The sequence below is a fragment of the Hippocampus bargibanti genome, linkage group LG18 (assembly GCF_051943395.1).
Source record: "Hippocampus bargibanti isolate YZ-2025 linkage group LG18, ASM5194339v1, whole genome shotgun sequence".
Classification (NCBI taxonomy): Eukaryota; Metazoa; Chordata; class Actinopteri; order Syngnathiformes; family Syngnathidae; genus Hippocampus; species Hippocampus bargibanti.
In genome coordinates this window covers 3,021,832-3,045,986 of record NC_142751.1, presented here as the reverse complement: position 1 = coordinate 3,045,986, position 24,155 = coordinate 3,021,832, and the positions used below count along the sequence as shown (strand labels likewise).

At 40.5% G+C, this 24,155-nt stretch overlaps 1 protein-coding gene across 6 annotated transcripts in view; it reads left to right on the top strand.

The window, feature by feature from the left end:
• The window catches only part of smad2 (SMAD family member 2), a 37,426-nt gene extending 15,118 nt beyond the window's left edge, over positions 1-22,308 (top strand). For 5 of the 6 annotated variants that reach the window (XM_089019734.1, XM_089019732.1, XM_089019735.1 and 2 more), the window contains 9 exons: positions 2,239-2,328; positions 8,285-8,478; positions 8,601-8,735; positions 9,231-9,305; positions 9,424-9,477; positions 10,437-10,649; positions 11,349-11,486; positions 14,192-14,336; positions 19,762-22,308. In XM_089019734.1, coding sequence (XP_088875860.1) covers positions 2,239-2,328; positions 8,285-8,478; positions 8,601-8,735; positions 9,231-9,305; positions 9,424-9,477; positions 10,437-10,649; positions 11,349-11,486; positions 14,192-14,336; positions 19,762-19,885 — 1,168 coding nt within the window. In that variant the 3' untranslated portion in view covers positions 19,886-22,308. The remainder of the gene's footprint in view (positions 1-2,238; positions 2,329-8,284; positions 8,479-8,600; positions 8,736-9,230; positions 9,306-9,423; positions 9,478-10,436; positions 10,650-11,348; positions 11,487-14,191; positions 14,337-19,761) is intronic. The other variant, XM_089019736.1, reaches the window with a different exon arrangement.
• Positions 22,309-24,155: the final 1,847 nt, after the last annotated feature.

The window sequence follows — 24,155 nt, the reverse complement described above, 5'->3', positions numbered from 1 at the left end:
ACAAAGCGGGGCTGTGAAGATGCTGCCCATTACAGGCGCAAAAAAAGCAATGGCCCCAGAGCTGTCCAGCGATGGTAGTCAAATGGCTCCGACATTCCTCCCATTCAAAAACAGTACTGGCATATTCATGCTGCCGAAAGGCGCAACCGCTCAGCACAGTCTCCTCCTTGATGATTGTCGTGGCCAAAAATGCTGAAAAACAATCTGTATCCGTTCCACGTGATGCACAACAACATAAAGTGAAAAAAGAAAACACAATAACAAGACAAAAACAACAAAAAAGCAAGGCTCGTGAGAGTATGTAATGTATGTATATACAGTAAAGTCTCGTTATATCGATATTCAAGGGAGTCCGAAAAAATACCGATATAACCAGGACTATCGATATATCCGACCCTGCGCCGAACTGCATTAAACAAAAGCCGCCAAAAGAGGGCAGCCAAGCGCCATATAAGAAACGGAGCTGGCCATTAGCTCCCTTTTTTTTTGGGTGAGAGATGTTCCCCCAATGTTGCCTCAAAATGGCACATATAATTCTTTAATGATTGTAAACATGTATGCTTTAATCTTCAGAACTACAGTGTATTTGAAACATATTCATAACTGGATGTGTAACAAGAAAGCATATTATCCGAATCTGAAGCCATTGTTTGGATTCACAAGCAATGCAAGACGTCTTGGCGTGTTTGCATTTGAATAAAAAGTGACATCGGCTGTCCTTTAATACACAGTATGGAATGCTAATAATTTTCAAAATCATCGCGCTTCAGCAGACAAAACAAGAAACATTGTTGCAAAAAACTATTGCATTCATATACAGTACAGTGGGCATGTACATAACACAACAGGGAAACTGCAACGCTTACATCTTACTGTATTATGTATACAATTTAAAAAAGTCATCAATCTTCTTCTGCTTCCCATTTTTACCTTTTAACACAAACACTTCAATCTCATCTGCTACACACGAGCTAGCGTCTGAAAATGAAAATGGCTCTGCTACACGGGTGCTGGGCACGTAACCAAGTCACCTGACCAAGTCGACCAATGGCGCGACTGATGGCGTGACACGTAACCAAGACACGTGACCAAGTTGACCAATGGTGCGACCGATGGCGTGTCACGTGACAAAGTCACACGGCCAAGTCGACCAATAGCGCGACCGATGGCGGCTCATGTGACCAAGTCGACCAATGGCGCGACCGATGGCGGCTCACGTAACAAGACACGTGACCAAGTTGACCAATGGCGCGACGGATATATCGATATAAACAACAAAAATGGCCGGCGGGGGATTAAAAGGAGCACCGTAATAACCGGATTATCGTAATAACCGGGTATCGTACTAAACGGTACTAATTATACATAAAAAGACTAGAAATGTGCAAGGGAAATGAAAATAGTATCGTAATAAGCGGTACTATCGATATAACGAGACTTTACTGTGTATATATATATATATATATATATATATATATATATATATAAGGGAGTCCAAAAAAATATCGATATAACCGGGACTATCGATATATCCGACCCTGTTTGCATGTATTTTTCTCCGTGCGTGCATAGAAATAGTATCGATATAACCGGGACTATCGATATATCCGATATCGATATAACGAGACTTTACTGTATATATACGTGTATATATATATATATATATACGTGTGTATATATGACACAGAAGGACTTCTTTAATCGATTGCAAACATTTATGCTTTGCTCTTCAGAACTATTTGATCTTATTCCTAACTGGATGAGTAACAAGGAAGCATCTTCTCCGAATCTGAAGCCATTGTTTTGATTCTCGAGCAAGGCAAGACGTCTTGGCGTGACGTCACGAACAAGGGGGCTGGACCTTCTGAAACTGAAACTTTCTGAGGTCATTTTGAAGTAGTTTTGGGACACTTTAAGTCATTTTTATTGGTGTTTTTCATTTGACTAAAAATATCAGCCTGCGTGTTCTGGGTATTTTAGATGCTATAAAACGTTTTTATAATGTCAGTTAGAAAACAAAAAATGGTGTCGGTTGTCCTTTAAATTTATCACTGTTTACGCATCTGTAATTTCATCCTACGTATTTGGAATGGAACATCACACATGTCATGACTGTCTGCTTTTATTTTTATCATTTATAATTTTTTCGCTCATTGCCTGTCTTTTTGTCTATCTGTGTGTGCGTGTGTGTGCCTGTCTTGTGTGCATGTTTGTGTGTGTGTATGTATGTGTGTGTAGCAATTGCTCAGATCTATGGGGACTAGGGTCAGGCCACATGATAGAGCAGTGGGACTCTTCAGGCATGTTCGGATACCCCGACCACAACAGGTGAATACACTCTCACAAATTCTGCATTATTGCGAGGAAAACGTGCTTTCATAAACGGACATGTCCTTTCTCAAATATGTAACCTTATTTTCCAGTGCATAAGGCACACCTTTGGAAAACTTTTATCATTCATTGAAGGTGTGTCTTATATATGGAAAAAGTTTGAAAATACACCCTTCATTGTGGGCGATGTCACCTCTAAGCTGCGCGCATGCGCAATCACGCATTGCTAGCATATACTCGGCGCACAAAAACATCTATGCATCGCACAAAATAAAATTAAAAACACATTACACACACATTATAACCGACGCCTCCGGACAAGTTGTGTCCATAATTTGTAAAATCGCTTCAAATGACTTCTACTTAGCGTATTTTACAAAGATTCCGCCTCATATACCTGTATTTTACGTTTTAAGACTCGCGCTGAATATTCTGGAAGTCTTATTTTTGAGTTGGTGACGAGTCGTCACGTCACGGAAGGAACCCCCCTGACCAAGAAAAGGCACACTGTAGCAGTCCTTTCATCACGTCAATGCATTTTGCGGTTCTTTGTTTGGTCTGAAAACTTCGTGTTGATCCATGTTGATGGCGAAATTAGAAGGAAAACACAAATAACGCGATGGTGAATCAGGAAAACACAAATAACGCGATGGTGAATCGTTGTGTGTTGCACCGAACAACTATTTTTTTATTGGTCTATCCATCTATCTATCTATCTATCTATCTATCTATCTATCTATCTATCTATCTATCTATCTATCTATCTATCTATCTATCTATCTATCTATCTATCTATCTATCTATCTATCTATCTATCTCTCTGTCTCTGTCATTCTGTCCGTCCGTCCGCCCGCAGTGCCTTGCGAAAGTATTCGGCCCCCTTGAATCTTGCAAGCTTTCACCACATTTCAGCCTTCAAACATAACGATATGAAATTAGTTTTTTTTGTGAAAAATCAACAAGTGGGACAGTGAAGTGGAGCAACATTTATTGGATAATTTAAACTTTTTTAACAAATAAAAAACTGAAAAGTTTGGCGTGCATTTCGGCCCCTTTACTTTCAGTGCAGCAAACTCACCCCAGAAGTTCAGTGAGGATCTCCGAATGATCCAATGTCGTCCTAACTGACTGATGATGATAAATAGAATCCACCTGTGTAACCAAGTCTCCAAATAAATGCACCGGCTCTGTTATAGTCTCAAGGTTCTGTTTGAAGTTCAGAGCGCATCATTAAAACCAAGGAACACACCAGGCAGGTCCGACATACTGTTGTGGAGAAGTTTAAAGCCGCATTTGGATACAAAACGATTTCCCAAGCTTTAAACATCTCAAGGAGCACTGTGCAAGCCATCATATTGAAATGGAAGAAGCATCAAACTACACCAAATCTACAAAGACAGATGTGTCCCTCCAAACTTTCTTCTCAAACATGGAGAAAAGTGATCACAGATGCAGCCAAGAGGCCCATGATCACTCTGGATGGACTGCAGAGATCACCACACCATCCCCACTGTCAAACGTGGTGGTGGCAGCATCATGGTTTGAGCCTGCTTTAATTCAACAGGGACAGGGAAGATGTTTTACAATGGCCAAGTCAAAGACCAGACCTGAATCCAATTGAGAATCTGAAGACTGCTGTTCACAAACACTCTCCATCCAACCTCATGGACCTCGAGCTGTTTTGCAAGGAGGAATGGGCAAGAATGTCAGTCTCCCGATATGCAAAACTGATAGAAACATACCCCAAGCGAATTGCAGCTGTAATTGGAGCAAAAGATGGCGTTTATTCATTAAAAAAAAATTGAAAAATGAAGAATTCATTTGTTAAAAAAGTTTAAATTATCCAATAAATATTGTTCCACTTCACAATTCTGTCCCACTTGTCGTTCGTTCTTGACAAAAAATACTTTGAAGCCTGAAATGTGGCGAAAGGTTGCAAGATTCAACAGTGCCGAATACTTTCGCAAGGCACTCTATATATAGATATCTATGTGTGTGCTATATATAGATATCTATGTGTGTGTGTGTGTGTGTGTGCGTGCGTGCGTGTGTGTGTGTGTGTGTGTGTGTGTGTGTATATATATATATATATATATATATATATATATATATATATATATATATATATATCTCAGTGACGTGCGGTGAGGTTCATGGCTGGTGAGGGACTGACATCATCATAGTCAGATTTACAAACATGAACTAGCTTATTCACCATTTGATTGGCAACAGTTAACGTTTTTTGTTTAAAATGCCATGTCAGCATTCTTTATATATACAAGCTGTAGCATAGAAAAAAATAATTAAAAACAAAACCGTTAGCGTGTTACCTTTACTTGTAACTCCTTCTGAAGAAAGGCATCGGTAACTTCTTTGTAGAAGCCTTCCTTATCTTTCGTCAGTTTTAAAAGTCTCTCTGTCTCAATGAAGATCACTGCCAGTGAAGAATGTCGTCCTTGATCAGTCCTGTTCCGACTGTATGTTTTCAGTCTTTTCAGTGCTGAGAATGACCGCTCCACTGATGCTGTAGTAGTGGAACAGTGAGCGCGAGCTGGAGCAACTTTGTCGCCTCAGGAACAGTTTCAATCAGATCCTTCTGGGCCAAAAAGCTGAAGCTGTACAGGAGATTTACATCCATCCCTTACTGGTTGTGAGCTATACAGTCCAACGAGCTCTGCCTTTAGCTTCACAAAGTCAAAGAACCAGGCATATTTTGACAGGCTTTGCAATTTCGCGTCATCAAAATGTTTCGACATTTCCCCAAAATGTGCGCAGTCCACCAAACCAAGAAAGGCCAGCTCATCAAAATGATCAAACCTGGCCTTCATTTGACAGCTTATGTTCTCCTGAATGTTACAGAACACTCGTTCACATCTAATCGAATGTCTGTCTCCACTCTCTGTCAGGCCCAGTGCGCTGCATTTCTGCTCAAATCGGTCACAGAAACTGTCGAACTTCAGCTCGAGAGCTGGAACAGTGTCGCGGATGCGTGCAAGATAATATTCAATGTCCATCACTTTGTTTTGTAGCACTCTAAAAAGTGCGTCAGTTTTGTTGAAACTGTCCTCATATGCAATAAGAAGAAAGCATGTTGATGCTTTTGACAGCCACCAATCGTATCCTGCTGCCATCATCAGCGTGTCATTGTCCCAGCTGTCGGGATTTTCCGTAATTACGCGAAATAATGTGCACAGATCATTTTGGTGCATGCTTATTGTCTGCAGCAGCCTGGAGTTAGAGCTCCATCTTGTAGGTGCTGCTCTGGATAAACGGCACGTTACTATATCATCCAGCAAGTGAGTGTGCTTTGTGGACTTGCTGAAAAATGCCGCTAGTCCCTCAGCTGTTTTAAAAAAACGTGCAACATTCGAGCATGCACCTTGCTGAATGCAAGAGCACCAAGTTCAGTTTGTGTGCGTAACAGTGTGTAAACATGGCTTCGAGCACTTTTTCTTTAATTTTAACTTGCACACCATTAAGTTCCGAGACCATTACAGCGGCTCCATCATATGTCTGAGCTACAAGCTTATCAGCACAGTCATATTTCTCCAACATTCCGAGGACGTACTCAGCAATGGCAGGAGCACGTCTGTCCTCACTCACATCGTCAAAGCCCAAAAACGCTTCCTTCACCTCACAGCCTGCTTCAGATGTAGCTACATACCGTAATATGACCGAAATCTGAGCTTGGTTTGTAACATCTGTGGTCTCATCTACTTCTACAGCAACAAATGGGCCTGCACCGATCTCCTTTTTAATGTCAATTTCTAATGACATCACCAACTGATTCAATTAAATCGTTCTGTAGTCTGTTTGACAGGCCAGAAAATCCAGTGGATGTCTCCAAATGTCTCGCTAGCCTGTCATCTTTCTCAGCGAAAGCATCTAATAGTTCACCATAGCCACGATTAGCAGAGCCTTTACTTTCATCATTTCCACGAAATGCCAGCTGTTGTTTGGCAAGGAAGCAGGTGGCATTGATGAGATCTTTTAAAATCTCCCGGTTCTCCTTTACCTTAGCATTGTGGATGCTGATGTTGAGTCTTCGCTGTTCATCCAAAGCCAAGTCGATCCTGGACATCCCAAATGTTTTTAGCGCAATTTGACTTTGGATGTGCGCGGTCGACCGCTCATGTCTGATGAGGCTCCGTTGTAAATGTTTTGGTCACAATATCCCATTTGAGTCCAGACATTGTCATAAGTTGAGAACAGAAGGCAGGAAAAGCAGAAAGGGCGGTTTCTTGCTGGACATCCACACAGCCAGCCTTTTCGTGTGTACCCGTCCGTCTGAAAAGAGCGAGTATTCTGTCCCGTTGTCTGAAGCAAACCTTTTAGCTCCGGTGTTGGTCTTCCTTTAATTATTATCTCCTGCTTCGATTGAAAGTCCAGTTTAGAAAATTCTTTCAATTTTAATCCTCCATTCTGAAAATGAGGCCAAGCAACACGAAAAAATGACTGGAGAGTTGCACTTTACTTGCCAACTGTTTACTGTAGCTTGCTGTCCCTAATTCTATTATTCTGCAGCCGTGGAGTCGCAAGTATCTCTGGCACCCCCTGTCATGAGGCAGGAGAACTGTGTGCCTCACCTATGCACAGAGTTTTGATAAAAATAAAACAAAATAAACACTGTAGTACAGTGTTTAATGTACAGTGACTGTACATTATATACACCAGCTAAACTGTAGAAATGTAGTTAATATACTAAATGTGACTAAACGTACTAAAGAGAGCAAGCCAGCACAGTTAGCATAGTGATTGCGCAATCCATGTTGAGACTCAGCCGGCTGCTGGCTCACCGCTCGTCTCTACTTAGTATTTAAATGGTAAATGTGAAATTCAGCGATTTTGAAAAAAAAATCCAAAAACGGTGAAGTTAAATGGACAAGAACTAAATACATATAACTGTTTAATTTCTTTTTTCATTTGATATTTCCATGACAGGTTTCCATGATGACCATGATCACCTGCCTCCCCTGACTGCACGTCACTGATATATATATATATATATATATATATATATATATATATATATATATATATATATATATATATATATATATATATATATATATATATATATATGTGTGTGTGTGTGTATGTGTGTGTGTGTGTGTGTGTGTATATATATATATATATATATATATATATATATATATATATATATATATATGTATAGTACCATTTTTTAATGGAACTCAATGAGTGACAGGTGTCCAGCCAATAATGCTGTGCAGTTCACGTACGCTACGCAGCCAATTGGCGCAGAACGGCGCGAATGTACCCTGCCCTTAGCCCCGTTCAGGTTACAAGCCACAGGGTACACATCTGATGTTGCTCACAGTGGTCCTCACTGTGCTCAGGGAGCTTGTGTGTCTGCTCAGACACTTGAAAAACTAGAGTTAACATTGATTGTGGGTGCGCCTTATCATAATAATAATAATAATACATTTCATTTGTAAGTGCCTTTCAGAACTCTCAAGGTCACTTTACAGTCACGGGATAAGTTTTTTTTCTGTGGGTGAGCAGTGGCAGCCACACATGCCAGCGTTCACTCAACCCGGAATAACTCAAATAGATAGAAAGCTTGCTAGGTACCTAATAGATAGCCAGTTAGCTAGATAGTTAATTGCCAGCTAGCAAGCTAGATAGTTAATAGCTAACTAGCTAGATCGTTAATGGCCAGATAGCTAATAGACATAAAATAGATAGCAAATAGATAGCCAGTTAGGTAGCCAGCTAGATAGCAAATCGCTAGTTATCTTATACTCCGGTGCACCTTATACACTGGAAAAGTAAGTAACTGAGCAAAATGGAAATGAGGTACCGTATTTTCCGCACTACAAGTTGTGCCTAAAAGCCTTGAAATTATTATTAATATTTTTTAAAGCTGACCTTGCGCCTTATAATCCGGTGAGCCTTATAGATGGAAAAAAAATCTGTCAAATGGTCACAGGTCGCTGGATGGCCGTCTTCAGGTATCTCATCGTAAAGGCTTACCGCACGTCATCTATTGTCGCCTGTGGAGATGGCCCGACCTCCACAGCCATCATGAGCTGCGCGCCATTGACAACTGTCAGTTTGCCTTCAACCTCAAGAAGGATGAAGTGTGTGTTAACCCGTATCATTACCAAAGGGTGGAGACGCCGGGTAAGTATCGTTTGGAATTGATTTGATGAAACGCTAGCGCTCATCATCTTAATAAATCATCATCATAATTGCGTGCTGCATAAGACTAACCATTTTTTTTCTTTTGCCTCTTATTTCCACAGTGCTGCCGCCAGTTTTGGTGCCCCGCCATACAGAGATCCTGACAGAGCTTCCGCCGCTAGATGACTTTACAAACTCAATCCCCGAAAACACCAATTTCCCCGCCGGCATAGATCCTCCGAATAACTACATACCAGGTCTGTATGCGGGACCGCCTTCGCCACTGTATCAAATATGTTGTGAGATCAAGGTACCGTATTTTCCGCACGAAAGATTGATTGGATTGCATTAGCCCACAGGTGTCAAAGTCAAGGCCAGCGGGCCAAATCCGGCCCAACACATAATTTTATTTTGGCCGCGAAAGGAAATCAACATTGTGAAATTACAGTTTTTGACATGAAAAAAAATCCATGTATAGCACAGGTGTCAAAGTCAAAGCCCGGGGGCCAAATCTGGCCTGCAACCCCATTTTATTCGGCCCGCGCAAGCAAATCTAACTCTAACAAATTTCATGATGCTAGCTAAAGTCCCAACTAAAATGTCAAATTGTCGTATGAAAACCACAATAAGTAATTATTTTTTACTTCAAATTTGAAAACTAGTTACTAATGAATGTGTTGTGCGCAATATATGTAATTTGTGGCGTGGCTGAAACCTTTACATATTGATTTCATGTGTCCTGCTTTTAACAGAAACTCCCCCACCTGGCTACATCAGTGAAGATGGCGAGGCGAGCGACCAGCAGATGAATCAAAGTATGGAATCAGGTAAGTGGCTTGTGTTTGGTCAAGTCCGTAGAAAGAAAAAAAAGAGGGGGAGGCTATTTTTCCAAAATGTTACTTATCTATTTTTTATATTAACAAGCACATTTTTGTGTTGTGCTAGGCTCACCGGCAGAATTGTCCCCCAACACTTTGTCACCTGTCAGTCATGGCCTGGGTAAATTTCTCTTTTTCTTCATCAATGGCCTTCTCCTGTGTCTGGAATTTCTAAAAGCTAAATTAAATTTCCGATAAAGGATTATCCAATTGGTTGAAACTGTAAATGCAATGATACCTTGGCTTACGAACTTGGTTCACAGAAACTGTGTTTAAGGCGAAAAGTGTTTATTCCAAACATTATTTTCCCATAGGAAACCATTAAAAATGAGAATAATCAGTTTCCAAGTCCCCGTAAAACAATTTTCTAGCCTTAAAACGACATAATATACCTTATTTAATGTCTAATAAATGTGATAATTTATTGTAATTAAAGAAATAAACTGTACTATATAATAAAGTCATTTTATTTACCTTTGTGATGGTCATTGATGTTGCTTCTTGAGGATATCCGAGTTGCCGTGCTTTCTCGGCGATAATACCCTCACTCACACTGTCCCCTATGAGCTGCTTTTTGTTAATCCAAATCAACAGAAGTTTTTCAACCTCTTCTATTGCCTGAGACTACACGTAGCAATGGTCGACTTAGCGTACTGGTACTGGGACGCTAAATCACACAAACGCACACTTTGTTCGTGTTCCTCGATGATCTCATTCTTCTGCCCGTCTTTTTTGGTCCCAAAAAGCAAAACTATCCACTCGAAAACAAACCACGTATGCACTGAGAGAAAGGGTCTGTGGAAAAGTAATCCAGCAGCCACGGTGGCGCTGTTCGGCCGTGTGGTTTTGTGTTCTTCCGAAAACTAGCCCGCCAGCCATTGTGGGGCACCGTGTGTTTCCCGAAAACTAGTTTGTATGCCAAGATTATATTCTTGCGAATTTAATGTTCGTAAGGCGAAAGGTTCGTTAGCTAAACCGTTCATAAGCCGAGGTATCACCGTACTTGTATTGTTAGTTACACAAAACAGGAAGTAGTAGTAGTTAATCAAATCTCTTTTCATGATGCGCTTTTCCCAACAGATCTTCAACCGGTGACCTACAGCGAGCCGGCGTTCTGGTGCTCCATCGCCTACTATGAGCTCAACCAGCGTGTCGGAGAAACATTCCACGCTTCGCAACCTTCTCTTACCGTGGATGGTTTCACCGACCCCTCCAACTCGGAACGCTTTTGCCTCGGGCTTCTCAGCAACGTCAACAGGAACGCAACTGTGGAAATGACACGGAGGCATATAGGTAGGGTGAGGCGAGCTTGGAAGGAAACGATAATTGTATTGATTGGAATTCAATACTTGAAATTACAGTAAAGTCAAGTTATATCGATATCGGATATATCGATAGTCCCGGTTATATCGATACTATTTCTATGCACGCACGGAGAAAATTTCATGCAAACAGGGGGATATATCGATAGTCCCGGTTATATCGATATTTTTTCGGACTCCCTTGAATATCGATATAACGAGACTTTACTGTATTCGAAAAATATCCACACCCCAAATAAGTACAAAATTTGGTTCTCGTTCTTAGTTAGCAAGCGCAATGCCCGATTTGAATTTTGCAAACCATTACTTTATACCTGCGGTGTCCAAGTCACTTTTTGCCGCGGGCCACATTGTAGTTATGGTTTCCTCTCAAGGGCCGTTATGAATTTGGGGAAGCCACCAGAATGTTTAATCCCCTTCACATATTACATATAGAGCGCACAACAAATTAATGAAGAACGAGTTTTCAAATCTGAAGTCAAGAATAATGACTTATTGTGGTTTACATCCAAAAATATGAAATTTTGGTTAGGATTTTAGCAAGCATCATGGAATTTCACACGTTTGGTTTGTTTTCGGGGGGCCAAAAAAAAATGACATGGCGCGTCGGATTTGGCCCCTGAGCTTTTGACACCTTTGCTTTATACAGAATCCCTTTTTTTCCTTGCAGGTCGTGGAGTGAGGTTGTATTACATTGGAGGAGAGGTTTTTGCCGAGTGCCTCAGTGACAGTGCCATTTTTGTCCAGAGCCCCAACTGCAACCAGCGATACGGGTGGCACCCCGCCACCGTTTGCAAGATACCTCCAGGTTCTTACTCAATTTTATTTTCCCTCTAACGTCACTATTCCATGTCATTTTTTACACAGACTTCCAGTTACAAAAATGGATTGCGTCAATATAAAATACGGCAATGGGGAGGAGCTAATTTTGGATTGGATTAGCCTTTATCAGTCTTGCGGTGGAGAAATTTACTATTCACAGCAGCAAAGTGATAAAAGGAAGAGGAAAATAATGGAAGAAGTAGAAAAACAAAATACAGGAGCTGCTGTTAAGGCAGCCACTGTCGCGGCGCCATCTTGTCAAAGTCAAAACAACTGTAAAAAAAAACAAATAACGAATAATATGACAACACAAAGACAGACAGGTATTCATCCTTCAGCACTTGCTCTACCCTCTTTGTGACATGAAGCAGTTGTAGATGAAACAGGATCAAATCGTCCTTTCCACCGGTGGATCGGGGACGTCATGGTGGAATGTGCCCATCTGGTACAAGCTAAATGTTGAAAGCAAATACAAAGCTGTAGAATCCATTGACGAAAAGACATCTTCTGTCCCACGTCAATCTGCTTCAATCCCAAGCCGCGACAGTTCCACATACGCTCCTTTAATGTGTTGCGATGGTCCTTCGCGTAAAAGTACAACTTCGAAATATAAAACAAATCAGGACGTTGAAAGACAATGTTCTCCCAAAAAAAATTGCTGACTAAATGAAAGAAAAACTTGAAGAGCTCAACAGCAGCCATAAGAAGGAAAACTAACTCGCTGACCTAAACGACAACATGTGTATTCTGTCAATGTCTCAAAATGACCTTCATTACAAAAAAATCAAAAGACAGACTTAAGTCGCAAATTGGAGCATAATCTGAAAAAAAACAAGATATATCATAATTAGCATTCCTTTTGGAAAAAGCAAACCCTTGAAGAAGAGCAAGCGATGTTCCCCCACTACGTGACTTGTTTTTTTTTCCCGCTGACTCTCACCCACACAGGCTGACTAATCTGTACCCGTGTGATTTTGAACATTTCATTCTCGGCAAGAGCTGCTAGGCCAAACGGTGTCATCGCGCGTTTTTGTGTCAAAGTCAAAAGTAAGCGTCGCATGACAGAAGATGTCCGGCGGGATCTGTGTGATGGATCACCGTCACGCATCGTCCCCGACGTTTGACGGCACGGCAGCTTGTCACCGCCACATTTGTTTTGGATGAAAACATGTTGCCAGACAATAATAATAGTAATAATAATGATACATTACATTTTAAGCGCCTTTGAACTCAGTCTTCCCTTGCATCGTTTTTTGTTTGTTTTCATTTTTTCTTTTACTGTGGGAAGATTTACAAATACAGTGATACCTTGGCTTCCGAATTTAATTGGCTCCCCGAAAGTGCGTGTAAAGTGAAAACTGTGTATTGCAAACATGAATTTCCCATAGAAAACCATTAAAATGAGAATAATCTGTTTCCAAGTCCCCATAAAACAATTGTCTACTAAATAAGACAGGCATGGGCAAACTACGGCCCGCAAAGCCCGTTAAGCTTTTTAATCCGGCCCGCCGAACCTGCCCAAATTATAGTAAAAACAGTGTCTGAAACTCATGACAAAAAAATTAGCAGACAACAGGGCAGGTAACTGAAAAGTTGCCTGCACCTTTTTTCACAACTTGAAGCACAATGAGACAACGAATGACATTAAAAAACATTGTAATAAAGTATAAAGTTTGTTTTTTTAATCAAGACTGTACCTACTACAAATGCTACCTTGCTTAATTTACGGTAAATGTGCATGGCTAGATTTTGCTGCAGTAGTCGATTGTCATTGTGGTGCACAATGCAACGTTTGCATTGCTTCCTACGAACCACTAAGCCCCTTTCATAAGTCTCACGTACACTTTACAGTCACGGTTTAATGTAAATTTACGTTTTGTAGCGTCACATATGTTGTTAGCTTCTTTTGAATCTTTCTTCTGGGCTCAGGTTCTGTGCATCTATTTTGGAAAATTATATGCGATTGCACGACTTATAACGCTTGCAAAAGTCCGGAAGAAAGAAGCAGGCTTCTGATTGGCTGCCGTGCCGAGTATGCAAATTTCACTGCAGGTAGCCTATGTCTGTGTGCTCGGCGACGGTACACGTGTATTGTTTGCGCGTGAAGGCGAGGGCGTCAGTGAGAAGTTTGTTGAGCGTCAGGACAAACCATCTATGATTTGGCGGAATTTAACACAAGTAGGTATTATTGAGCTAGAATATTTCATTGTGGAATAATATGTTTTGAATGTTGAAAGTGATTCAATTTTTCAATAAATGTTGATTTCTTTAACTTTGCCCCTTCAATGAAAACTTATTAAAAATAGACACAATCTTGATGAATCACAGTGTATATGTTATGTACTGTGTAATAAAGTTGTTTTATTTACCTTTGTGATGGTCGTTGATGGCTTGATAGAATGGAGTGGGAGGAGGTGGAAGGGAGAGTCACATTCCATCAGGACTATAGGAAGGAGGGTTAGCCTATCTTTCATAGGCTTATGCCCAGGGCCGGACTTCTCTTCCTGTGTAATGAAATTCCGGTTAGGCATCATCGAAACGTTCGTTAGCTAAAGTGTTCGTAAGCCGAGTTATCACTGTACAATCCATACAATATGGCAATTTCTATTCCCATCAGAAAAATATGCCACAGTTTGTGTGAGATACGGGGGAAAAACAGCTCAAGTCTAATCTCCAATCTTTGACTTCCAGGCTGCAACCTGAAGATTTTTAACAACCAGGAGTTTGCTGCTCTGCTGGCGCAATCGGTCAATCAGGGCTTCGAGGCGGTCTACCAGCTGACCAGAATGTGCACCATTCGGATGAGCTTCGTCAAAGGATGGGGCGCCGAATACAGGTGCGTGCGTGTGCGCCTCTCTTAACGCATCCTTCATCCATGGGGAACAACTAAAGTAGCATACAGTACAAATCACATACATATATGGCATCAAAGACGCTTAAAGGACAACCGGCACCACTTTTTTGTTTCCTAACTGGCACCAGAGAAACGTTTTATAGCATCTAAAATACCCAAAATACGCAGGCTGATATTTTTAGTCAAATGCAAAACGCCAATAAAATGACTTAGTGTCTAAAAACGACTTCAAATTGAAACCAGAAGTGGTCCATTTCAGAAGGTCCCGCCCCCTTGTTCGTGGTGTCACGGCAAGATGTCTTGCCTTGCTCGAGTATCGAAACAATGGCTTCAGATTCGGAGAAGATGCTTTCTTGTTCCTCATCCAGTTACGAATAGTACGATTCATGATTATTACGATAATCCGGTTACTACGATGCTCTTTTTCATCTCCCGCCGCCCATTTTGCGATGTTGATATCGATACAAAAGATACTTAAGGTGAATCAATATTTGCTTAGGGGTTTCTATACAGTACCACCGAAATCTGTATCGGTCACGTTGGTCACGTGGTAGAAAATGGCGTCTGCTACACTGCGCAAGGCCCGGGAGCTGGTCACGTGACCAGCTCCCGTGCCTTGCGCAGTGTAGCAAACGCCATTTTCTACCAGCTTCCGTGTTTTGAACTGTCATACGCGAGCACAATAAAAAAAGGCGTAGCAGAGCTTATATACAGTACTGTTGTTCAACACCAATTTAAACCATGGGCAAACGTAAGAATTGTGATCTCGGAACGAAGTACAAGGCAATACTGGCTGTCGAGGGGAATCCAACAAGGAGCAAATCCTCCATCGCGAAAGAGTTCGACATGCCGCAGAATACTTCATTAACGTAAGTAATGTAAACGTTGCAGTTTTCGTTTTCCATACATGTATTTAATTGTGTTGTATTCAGATATCTTTATCGCTTGAAACAATCACTGTTTTTCAGATGTTTGTACATGCTGGCGTTCGTGGTTTCGTGTGTATACAATAGCCATGGGCAAACTACTTAGATTTTTTAATCCGGCCCGCCGAACTTGTCCAAATTATAGTAAAAGCTGTCTGAAAGTCATGACAAAAAGTTAGCGGCTAAGAGGGCAGACAACTCTGTAAAGCTGCCTGCCCTATTTTTCACAACTTGAAACACAATAAGACGAGTAATCGCAAAAAAAAAAAGATTGTCGCAAAGTATAAAGTTTATATTTTAAATCAAGGCTTTACCTTCCACAAATGCTACGTTGCTTAATTTACGGTAAATAGCCGTGGCTGTAGATTTTGCTCCTGTTATCGTTTGTCGTCATTGTACACAATGCCATGTTTGCATTCCCTGCTACAAGCCACTAAGCGCCTTTCATAACTCTCAAGTACTCTTTACAGTCACGGTTTAATGTAAATTTACGTTTTGTAGCGTCACCAATTTTGTTAGCTTCTTTTGAATCATTCTTCTGGGCTGAGGTTCTGTGCATCTATTTTGGAAAATGACTTGCTTATAACGCTTGAGAAAGTCCAGAAGAAAGAAGCAGGCTTCTGATTGGCTGCCGTGCCGAGTATGCAAATTTCAACTGCAGGTAGCCTATGTCTGCTTAGCAACGATACACATGTACTGTTTGCGCGTGAAGGCGAGGGCGTCCGTGGCGAGTTTGTAGAGCGCGCGGTCAGGACAAATCCATCCATGATTTTCCGGAGTTTAACACAGGTAGATATTATTGAGCTTGAGTATTTTGTTGTGTAATAAGTTTTGATTGTTGAAAGTGATTCCATTTTTCAATAAATGTTGATTTCTTTAACTTTGCACCTTTGATTGAAACTTATTAAAAACAGACGCAATCTTGATAAATCACAGTGCGTATGTTATTTTAATCTATTTCCATTTCTTCCTCCCAGTATCTGCGAAATAGTATGTAAATGCCATATCTTGCATATTCCTTGAGACAAATTTATTAACTGATAAGGGCTATTTTTCACATTTGAAAGACAGTTAATACATTGGGTTGTAGTGTCTTACCGTGCTATGAGGTTTGCACACACTACATTTTAATGCTATAGTATATCCGGTCCAAACACTCCCTCCAAATGCTCCTGGCCCGGCCCCTCTGTCAAATTTTAGAACCCATTGTGGCCCGTGAGTCAAAAAGTTTGCCCACCCCTGGCATAGAACAACGTGAGCATTTTGCTTTGGTTGCATTTTTGAAAGGAAATAGTCATTAAAAAAGTGTAAAGACGTTTTTATTTTATGCATAAGTTTATTTTTCACTTCACTACTGTACAAAAAGCATGCTAGATACGCAATCCATGAACCCAATGATAAAATTACATGCCATATTAAAGATCCCCCATTTACGTATCCCCCCGCCCCCTTTTAATGCAGTTCGGCGCAGGACGGATATATCGGATGTTTTTTCTGACTCCCGAGATTATCGATATAACGAGACTTTACTGTATATATATTGTGATATCATGAGAGGCTATCTCTCAGCGGGACAGGACAAGAAGCGCAATGGGCGACAGGTTTGAATACAAATAAAGGTTTTAATAAAGGGTTTCAGGGGGAATTCACAAGCAACAAAGGCAAGAATAGTGTCTCTTCTAATACTTAAATCATAATAGTCTCTTCTGAGGTGAAACTGAAGACAGTTCTTTTCCATGTGGTTCTAGGCCTCACCCCTCTTGATGTCCTTCTCAGGTAGCCTAGCCACCTTTAGCAGGGGTCCAAATCCAGTGTTCTGCCGTATGGTCCCAACTGGCAATGAGTTCCACACAGCAATCAGTTCCTCCACAGAACACAGCAACAGAGCTTGTCTTCCCCGCCCTCCACACTCAGAGACTTTCTGCCTTAAAAGCCTTGCTTGCCAATCAAGCCGTGATCAGCCACAGGTGTGGGGTTTTAATTGCTTCCTTCCACCAGATGGCGCCAAAACTCTCTGTGGGTGAAGCCATTTTAGGGGAATGTACTTGCCCTCCAGGACAGAGCCTCTCGTGACATCACACAATATGTATGTGTACATATATACATGTGTACATATATGTATATACAGTAAAGTCTCGTTATATCGATATCGTTTATATTGATAATACTGCTTATTACACTATTTTCATTTCCCGTGCACATTTCTAGTCTTTTTATGTATAATTAGTTCCGTTTAGTACGATTCGTGGTTTTTACGATAATCCGGTTAATACGGTGCTCTTTTTCATCTCCCGCCGGCCATTTTGCTATGTTTATATCGATACACACCATCGGTCGCGCCATTGGTCGACTTGGTCACGTGACCTGGTCACGTGAGTTTGTTACGTGACCAGCTCCCGTGTAGCAGAGCCATTTTCATTTTCAGACGCTAGCTCGTGTGTAGCAGACGAGATTGAAGTGTTTCCGTTAAAAGGTAAAAATGGGAAGCAGAAGAAGATTGATGACTTTTTAAAATTGCATACATAGTACAGTAAGATGTAAGCGTTGCAGTTTCCCTGTTGTGGTATGTACATGCCCACTGTACTGTATATGAATGCAATCGTTTTTTTGCAACAATGTTTCTTGTTTTGTCTGCTGAAGCGTGATGATTTTGAAAATTACTGTACATTCCATACTGTGTATTAAAGGACAATTGATGTCACTTTTTATTCAAATGCAAAACACCAATAAAAATGACTTCACGCCAAGACGTCTTGCATTGCTTGTGAATCCAAACAATGGCTTCAGATTCGGATAATATGCTTTCTTGTTACACATCCAGTTATGAATATGATTCAAATACACTGTAGTTCTAAAGAGGAAAGCATACATGTTTGCAATCGATTAAAGAATGAAATGTGCCATTTTGAGGCAACATTGGGGGAACATCTCTCACCCGAAAAAAAAGAGGCACAAAATGTTGAACTTAAGGCCAGCTCTGTTTCTTATATGGCGCTTGGATGCCCTCTTTTGGCGGCTTTTGTTAATGCAGTTCGGCGCAGGACGGATATATTGACAATACGGTTATATCGACATTTTTTCTAACTCCCGAGAATATTGATATAACGAGATTTTACTGTATATTAATCTGTAATCTGTTAAATGGATTAATCAGGTGATTAACTCATCAACTCATTAACTTCACTGAATTTATTTGGGAATTATTTTTTTCATGCTTGGGTGCCAATAAAGCGCTGGCCATGGCCTCTGGCAATGTTTTTCCCTCCCACAAGGGGGCAGCATTGGCCTTTTGTGCATGTCAGCGCTTTGTTACAGCTTCAGCTGTTAAAGGACAACCGACGTCTACGGACAAGTTGTGCCCATAATTTGTAAAATGGCTTCAAATGACTTCTACTGAGCGTATTTTACAAAGATTCCACCGCATATAGCTAGCTATATTTTACGTTTTAAGACTCGTGCTGAATATTTCGAAAGTCTTGTTTTTGAGTTGGTGACGAGTCGTCACGTCACGGAAGGAACGCCCCTGACCGAAAAAAAAGGACACATTGTAGCAGTCCTTCCATCACGTCAATGCTTGTTTGGTCTGAAAACCGCGCCAGAAGAGGGCGTCCAAACTCCATATAAGGAATTTATCAGTCTGCGGGAACGCAATACACTGTCATGTCTACAAGAGGTCGCCATTTTCTTCTGCCTCTTTTTGGGTGTGACATTTTACCCCCAATGTTGCCTCAAAATGACACGGAATAAATTCTTTAATCGATTGCAAACATGTATGCTTTTCTCTTCAGAACTATTTGAATCATATTCATAACTGGATGTGTAACAAGAAAGCATATTCTCCAAATCTGAAGCCATTGTTTTGACGTCACAAACTGGGGGCGGGACTTTCTGAAAATGCCCAATTCGCAGCTCAATTTTTTGCAGATTTTGGACATTTGAAGTCATTTTTATTGGTGTTTAGCATTTGAAAAAAATTATCATACTGCGTGTTTTGGGTATTTTAGATGCTATAAAACGTTTTTCTGATGTCAGTTAGGAAACAAAAATGTGACGTTGTTTGTCCTTTAAAGCACTATCTAAATCAATATGTATGGATTGTACTGTATACATCCGACTTACGACCAGCTCGACTTACGACCACCCGTACTTACGACCATGACCTCCAATCTTTTTTATTTTAATTCTACGCCTGGCAACGCAACGCGTAGAACAATTTTAGCCAGCCAGCCAGCATCTCACTCTCGCACGGCAATCGACCGTGTGATGGCACCAGAGGGGGGAGTTTGCGAGTCATTCAGCCTCTGAGTCTCTATTCAACATTTTGAATGGATTTCGACTTATGACCTAACGGAACTTGGTCGTGAGTTGGATGTTACCAGTATTTTTATTATTTATTTGAATTCGTTTTTTTGTAACTGTTGACAAGCACCCGGCGGCATGTTCTTACCCTTAAGCACATTTTTTTATTATTATCCCTTCAGACGTCAGACAGTCACCAGCACTCCCTGTTGGATCGAGCTGCATCTCAATGGCCCCCTCCAGTGGTTGGACAAAGTGCTGACCCAGATGGGTTCACCCTCTGTGCGCTGCTCTAGTATGTCCTAAAGCAACAACAACAAAAGACAATTTTCGACATGACAAAACTTTCGACCAACAACTCAAAAAGCGCGCACGTCACGTGGCGATGGACAAACATCTTTATGATGAGAAGAAACAAAATTCACAAAGGACCTCGAGGATTGAGAGAAATGAGCGCACAGTAGTGGAATGTAAACTTCACAGTGAGCCTGAATTATTATAATAATAATTATTATATATATTTTTTTTTGTTTCGTCTGTCGGATTCACCTCAGGCTGTCATTCCAATCACCGTGGACCTAAAATAACGGACGTCGCTCCACATATCCAAAATGACAAAAGCGCCGTCCGTTCACTTTTTTCAGGTATTTCACTTGAGAGGGGGGTGGAAACACGCGGGGAGGGGGGTGGAAATGGACCCCGTCCCTCCTCAACTGCCTCGGGTTACCACGTGCACAAGCTGGATTCAGTGTTAATTAAGAGTTTTCGTTTACAAACGTTCGACTCGCAAGTCTGACCGCCATTTTTTTTCCCGAGATTGGATGTTCGAAAATGGCGTTGGTCCTGTTTTTGGGGTGACCGACTTTTCTGTCTCTTGGCCGTTTGGCAACACACTTTGTATCGCTTTGTCACTCTGTTCCATGCCATTCCATCAACTGTTTTTTTTTGTATTAAAAGAAGCAATGGCAAGACCCCCCCCCACCCTCACCAACTGTCAGACAGTCTAAAAAATCTATTAATCTCTCAATTATAACTATGCTTGAACTCATGCGTTCCCCTCCCCCATTAATCAATATCATAATCAGAAGAGTCCTATTTTTTTCTTCTTTTGGGTGGGGGGATTTCCTGAACATTATAATTGCACAGCCCCAAATTATGCACCCCCTTATTCTTACTCCCCCCCAAAAAGTTGCCTTTATTGTAAAATACATCAAGAAATGCTTTTAAATTGTACAAATCGGAATGTTGAAAAAAAAAAACAGTGCATTTTTGGAATAGTCGCTATTAAATCATTTAATAATGGATATATTATGGGACAAGCTCTCATTTGATTTCCGTTGAACCCACCGCCGTAAAATACTGTCCCAGAATTTTACTTAAATCTATTTGAAGCTTTACGCATTAAACTGAGCAATTATACCGCAGTTATTTAGTGTTTTCCCCCTTTTTTTTGTATATCGTAATTAAATACCTATAGGCAAATAAACATGTTTAAAATTCCCTGAAGAAAACAATGACCTTACCAAGTATGCCGTATAGCATATCAGTGTCACATGGCCACGCGCTGATGATCCACTTTGTATTTATAGTCGCTTTTCACGAAATAAGAGATATATTTGAAATGATAATTTGGAATCTATGAAAATCAGATTAGCTAGTAAAAAAAGTGGTTACTTGGGTCACGACTACAAATTCCCTACGCTGTTGAAAAGACCAATCTATATTTACATTATTACTGACAAAAACACAATTTGTTCCACCTGTTGACTGAATATACGATATTTATTCGGATCTGAAAATGTTCAACACACACCCAAATTCCGCCAACCCCTCCCCCCCCCCGCAAAAAAAAAATAAAAATAAATTAAAAATAAAAAAAATATATTCCAACCGACAGTTGCACAACACAAAATCATAATTCCATTTTTGGGTGTTACATTCGAGATTCGTTGTTTACTCAAAATGCCAAAACTTCGTAAATGGTGCGTGTAAACTCAAAATGGCGCTGACCAAGTCGAATGAATGATTTAGTTAGTTTTCATAGGTCAATGAAATTCATACTCAAACTAGTAAATAAACTAAACTCACCCCTTTATCGTTATTTTGTTTTTATTGTACTTGTTTTTTGCTGGATTTCTCAATGCCAAGGTCAAAACATGATAAAAAATCTAAAATGTCATTTCCTTCAAGTTGTCGTATCTGTGACGCATCGTGGTTTGTTCTATGCATTGACATTGGATTGTATTTTCAGTACAAGTTGACGTTTCTCCCCCTTGTCGATGAACTTATGACCACCGTGTACATATTGCGAGTTTCCACCGTAACCCCCTTCAACCCCCCCCCTTTTTTAATGAGCGTCACATTGGCTTTCTGAAGGGCAATTCGACACCATCTTATTACCGGTTTTTTTCTGCGAATGATTCCCGAATGAGCCTCTTTTTTTCGTCTTTTTTCTTTGGAAAAACAACTGCAGGGGAAAGTTGCGTCATGTCACACGTGGTGTTATTGTATGGTTGTTCCTTTTGTTTTTTTGTTTTGTATTTCTCATGACATGCTATTTCTTTTGGATATTTCTCCCTCTGCTTTCCATTCAAAGCTTATGATCCAGTTTTGGCAAATGAGCTGTAAAAAGGGTCTCTTGTCTTCTTCAAACACTGAACTTCATGCACGTTCCATTTATGAACGAGCAACTTCTGACAATGTTATGCTAATAAAACAGTTATGATTGACGTTGGAATATGTGTGTTAAGTGACAGTTGGAGGGTCGTAAGTGTGATTCATAATCGGGGACTAATTTTATTTGCGTACACACTTCACTACCATATTTATTCGAGTATAACGCGCAAAATGATCTACCGAAAAAACTCAACGTTTGGGTGCGCGTTTTAACCGAGGCCTGGGGAAAAAAAACCCAGATCACGCGCATTCCTTTTTTTTTATTGTTGATTAGCATTCTTTAGCTACGTTTCATTTCCTTTCCTCGCCTCGCCCACACTGAAACGTGAGTTATGCATTGCTGTTTTGCACAATTACCAATATCCAGAGTTTACATTCAGTATTTTACATTGTCTATAAATGATTTTCATCACAATGCTTAGTCTGAGCTGAAAAAAGTGAAACATTTTGCACCGATTTTTTTTATTTATTAATTTATTTTAATTAGAAGTGCGCGTTATACATGTGTGCGCGTTGTACTCTAATAAATACGGTAATTCGTCTGTGTAAACTCTCAGTCGTACAGGAGTGGTCCATCGATGAAAAGGTTTCTTCAGCTGTCATCTGTAGATGACGGCTGAAGAAACCTTTTCATCGAAATACGGTAATTGTCATTCAATCGGTGGCCAATTCCGGTCCCAAGCACATGTATAATCAATGTAATCCTTAAATTAGTTAATTAGCCTATTTTTGGAATGTGGGAGGAAATCCATATCCATTAAACTCATTCACTGCCAGACATGTGCAAACATCTGTCCACTCCAGTGCCAGGGTTTTTGTCATGCAGTACCCGCGGAATATTGAGTTTTAGGATGACATAAACATTCAATGCAGCGCAAGAAACCTTAGAATCGTTTCTTTAATCCGAATGAAAGTTATTTCCCAATATCACATGAGCTATTATATTGTAATAATGCTCTCTAAATTGTCTTTTGGTGTGAGGATAAAGTGGGAAGAGAAAATGGAGGGATAATAATGCTGTGCGCATGATGCCAGTAGGTGGCAATGTTTTCACATTTTTGACCGAATGGAAATCTGAAAAGTAAAAAACCATTATCAACGTCCAGATTGCATTTTATTTTGATAAAATCTGGAAATTAAAAGCATTGCCCAAATTACGAAAAAAGGCCTTGGGGTTTGCAATATATTTCAACGTCTCCACCTTAGAATTGAATGAAACAGGCCTCTTCCGAGTGAAAGGAAAATAATGTAAATGTTCTAATAAAAAAAAAGGCAGAATTTTTATACTGCCACTATTTATTTTCTTGAAAACGCGTTGCATGATTGATTCATAATTAATGATTTTACGAGATCGTAAGTCACAGAAAAGTCAAGATCTGAGTCAAATGAATAAAGGCAAATGTTGCAATTCTTTTTAATATTTCACGTAGCTTCCCCGGCCCACAATATGCCACACCCGCCAGCATTCACTCAACCCTGAATAACTCAAATACTAGATAGAAAGTTAGCTAGCTAGCTAGTAGATAGCTAATAGGTAATAATAGTAATAATAGTAATAATACGCCTGTGTAAGCTCTCAGTCGCACAGGAGTGGTGCGTCGATGAAAAGGTTTCTTCAGCCGTCATCTGTACTTCTTTGAAGGTGTCGGACGTTTCATTTCTTATCCAAGAAACTTCGGCAGCAAACTGAAACTGACCCAGTTTTCGGCAGCAACAATATGCCAGTGCTGTTTTTGGATGGGAGGAATGTCGGTGCCATTTGACTATCATTACTGGAGAGCTCTGGGGCCATTTGCTTTTTTGCACCTGTAATGGGCAGCATCTTCACAGCCCCGCTTTGTTCAGCGGCAAGGTCGGTGCTGTTGGACAGTCTGCGGCTGGATGAATACATGGCTTGAGG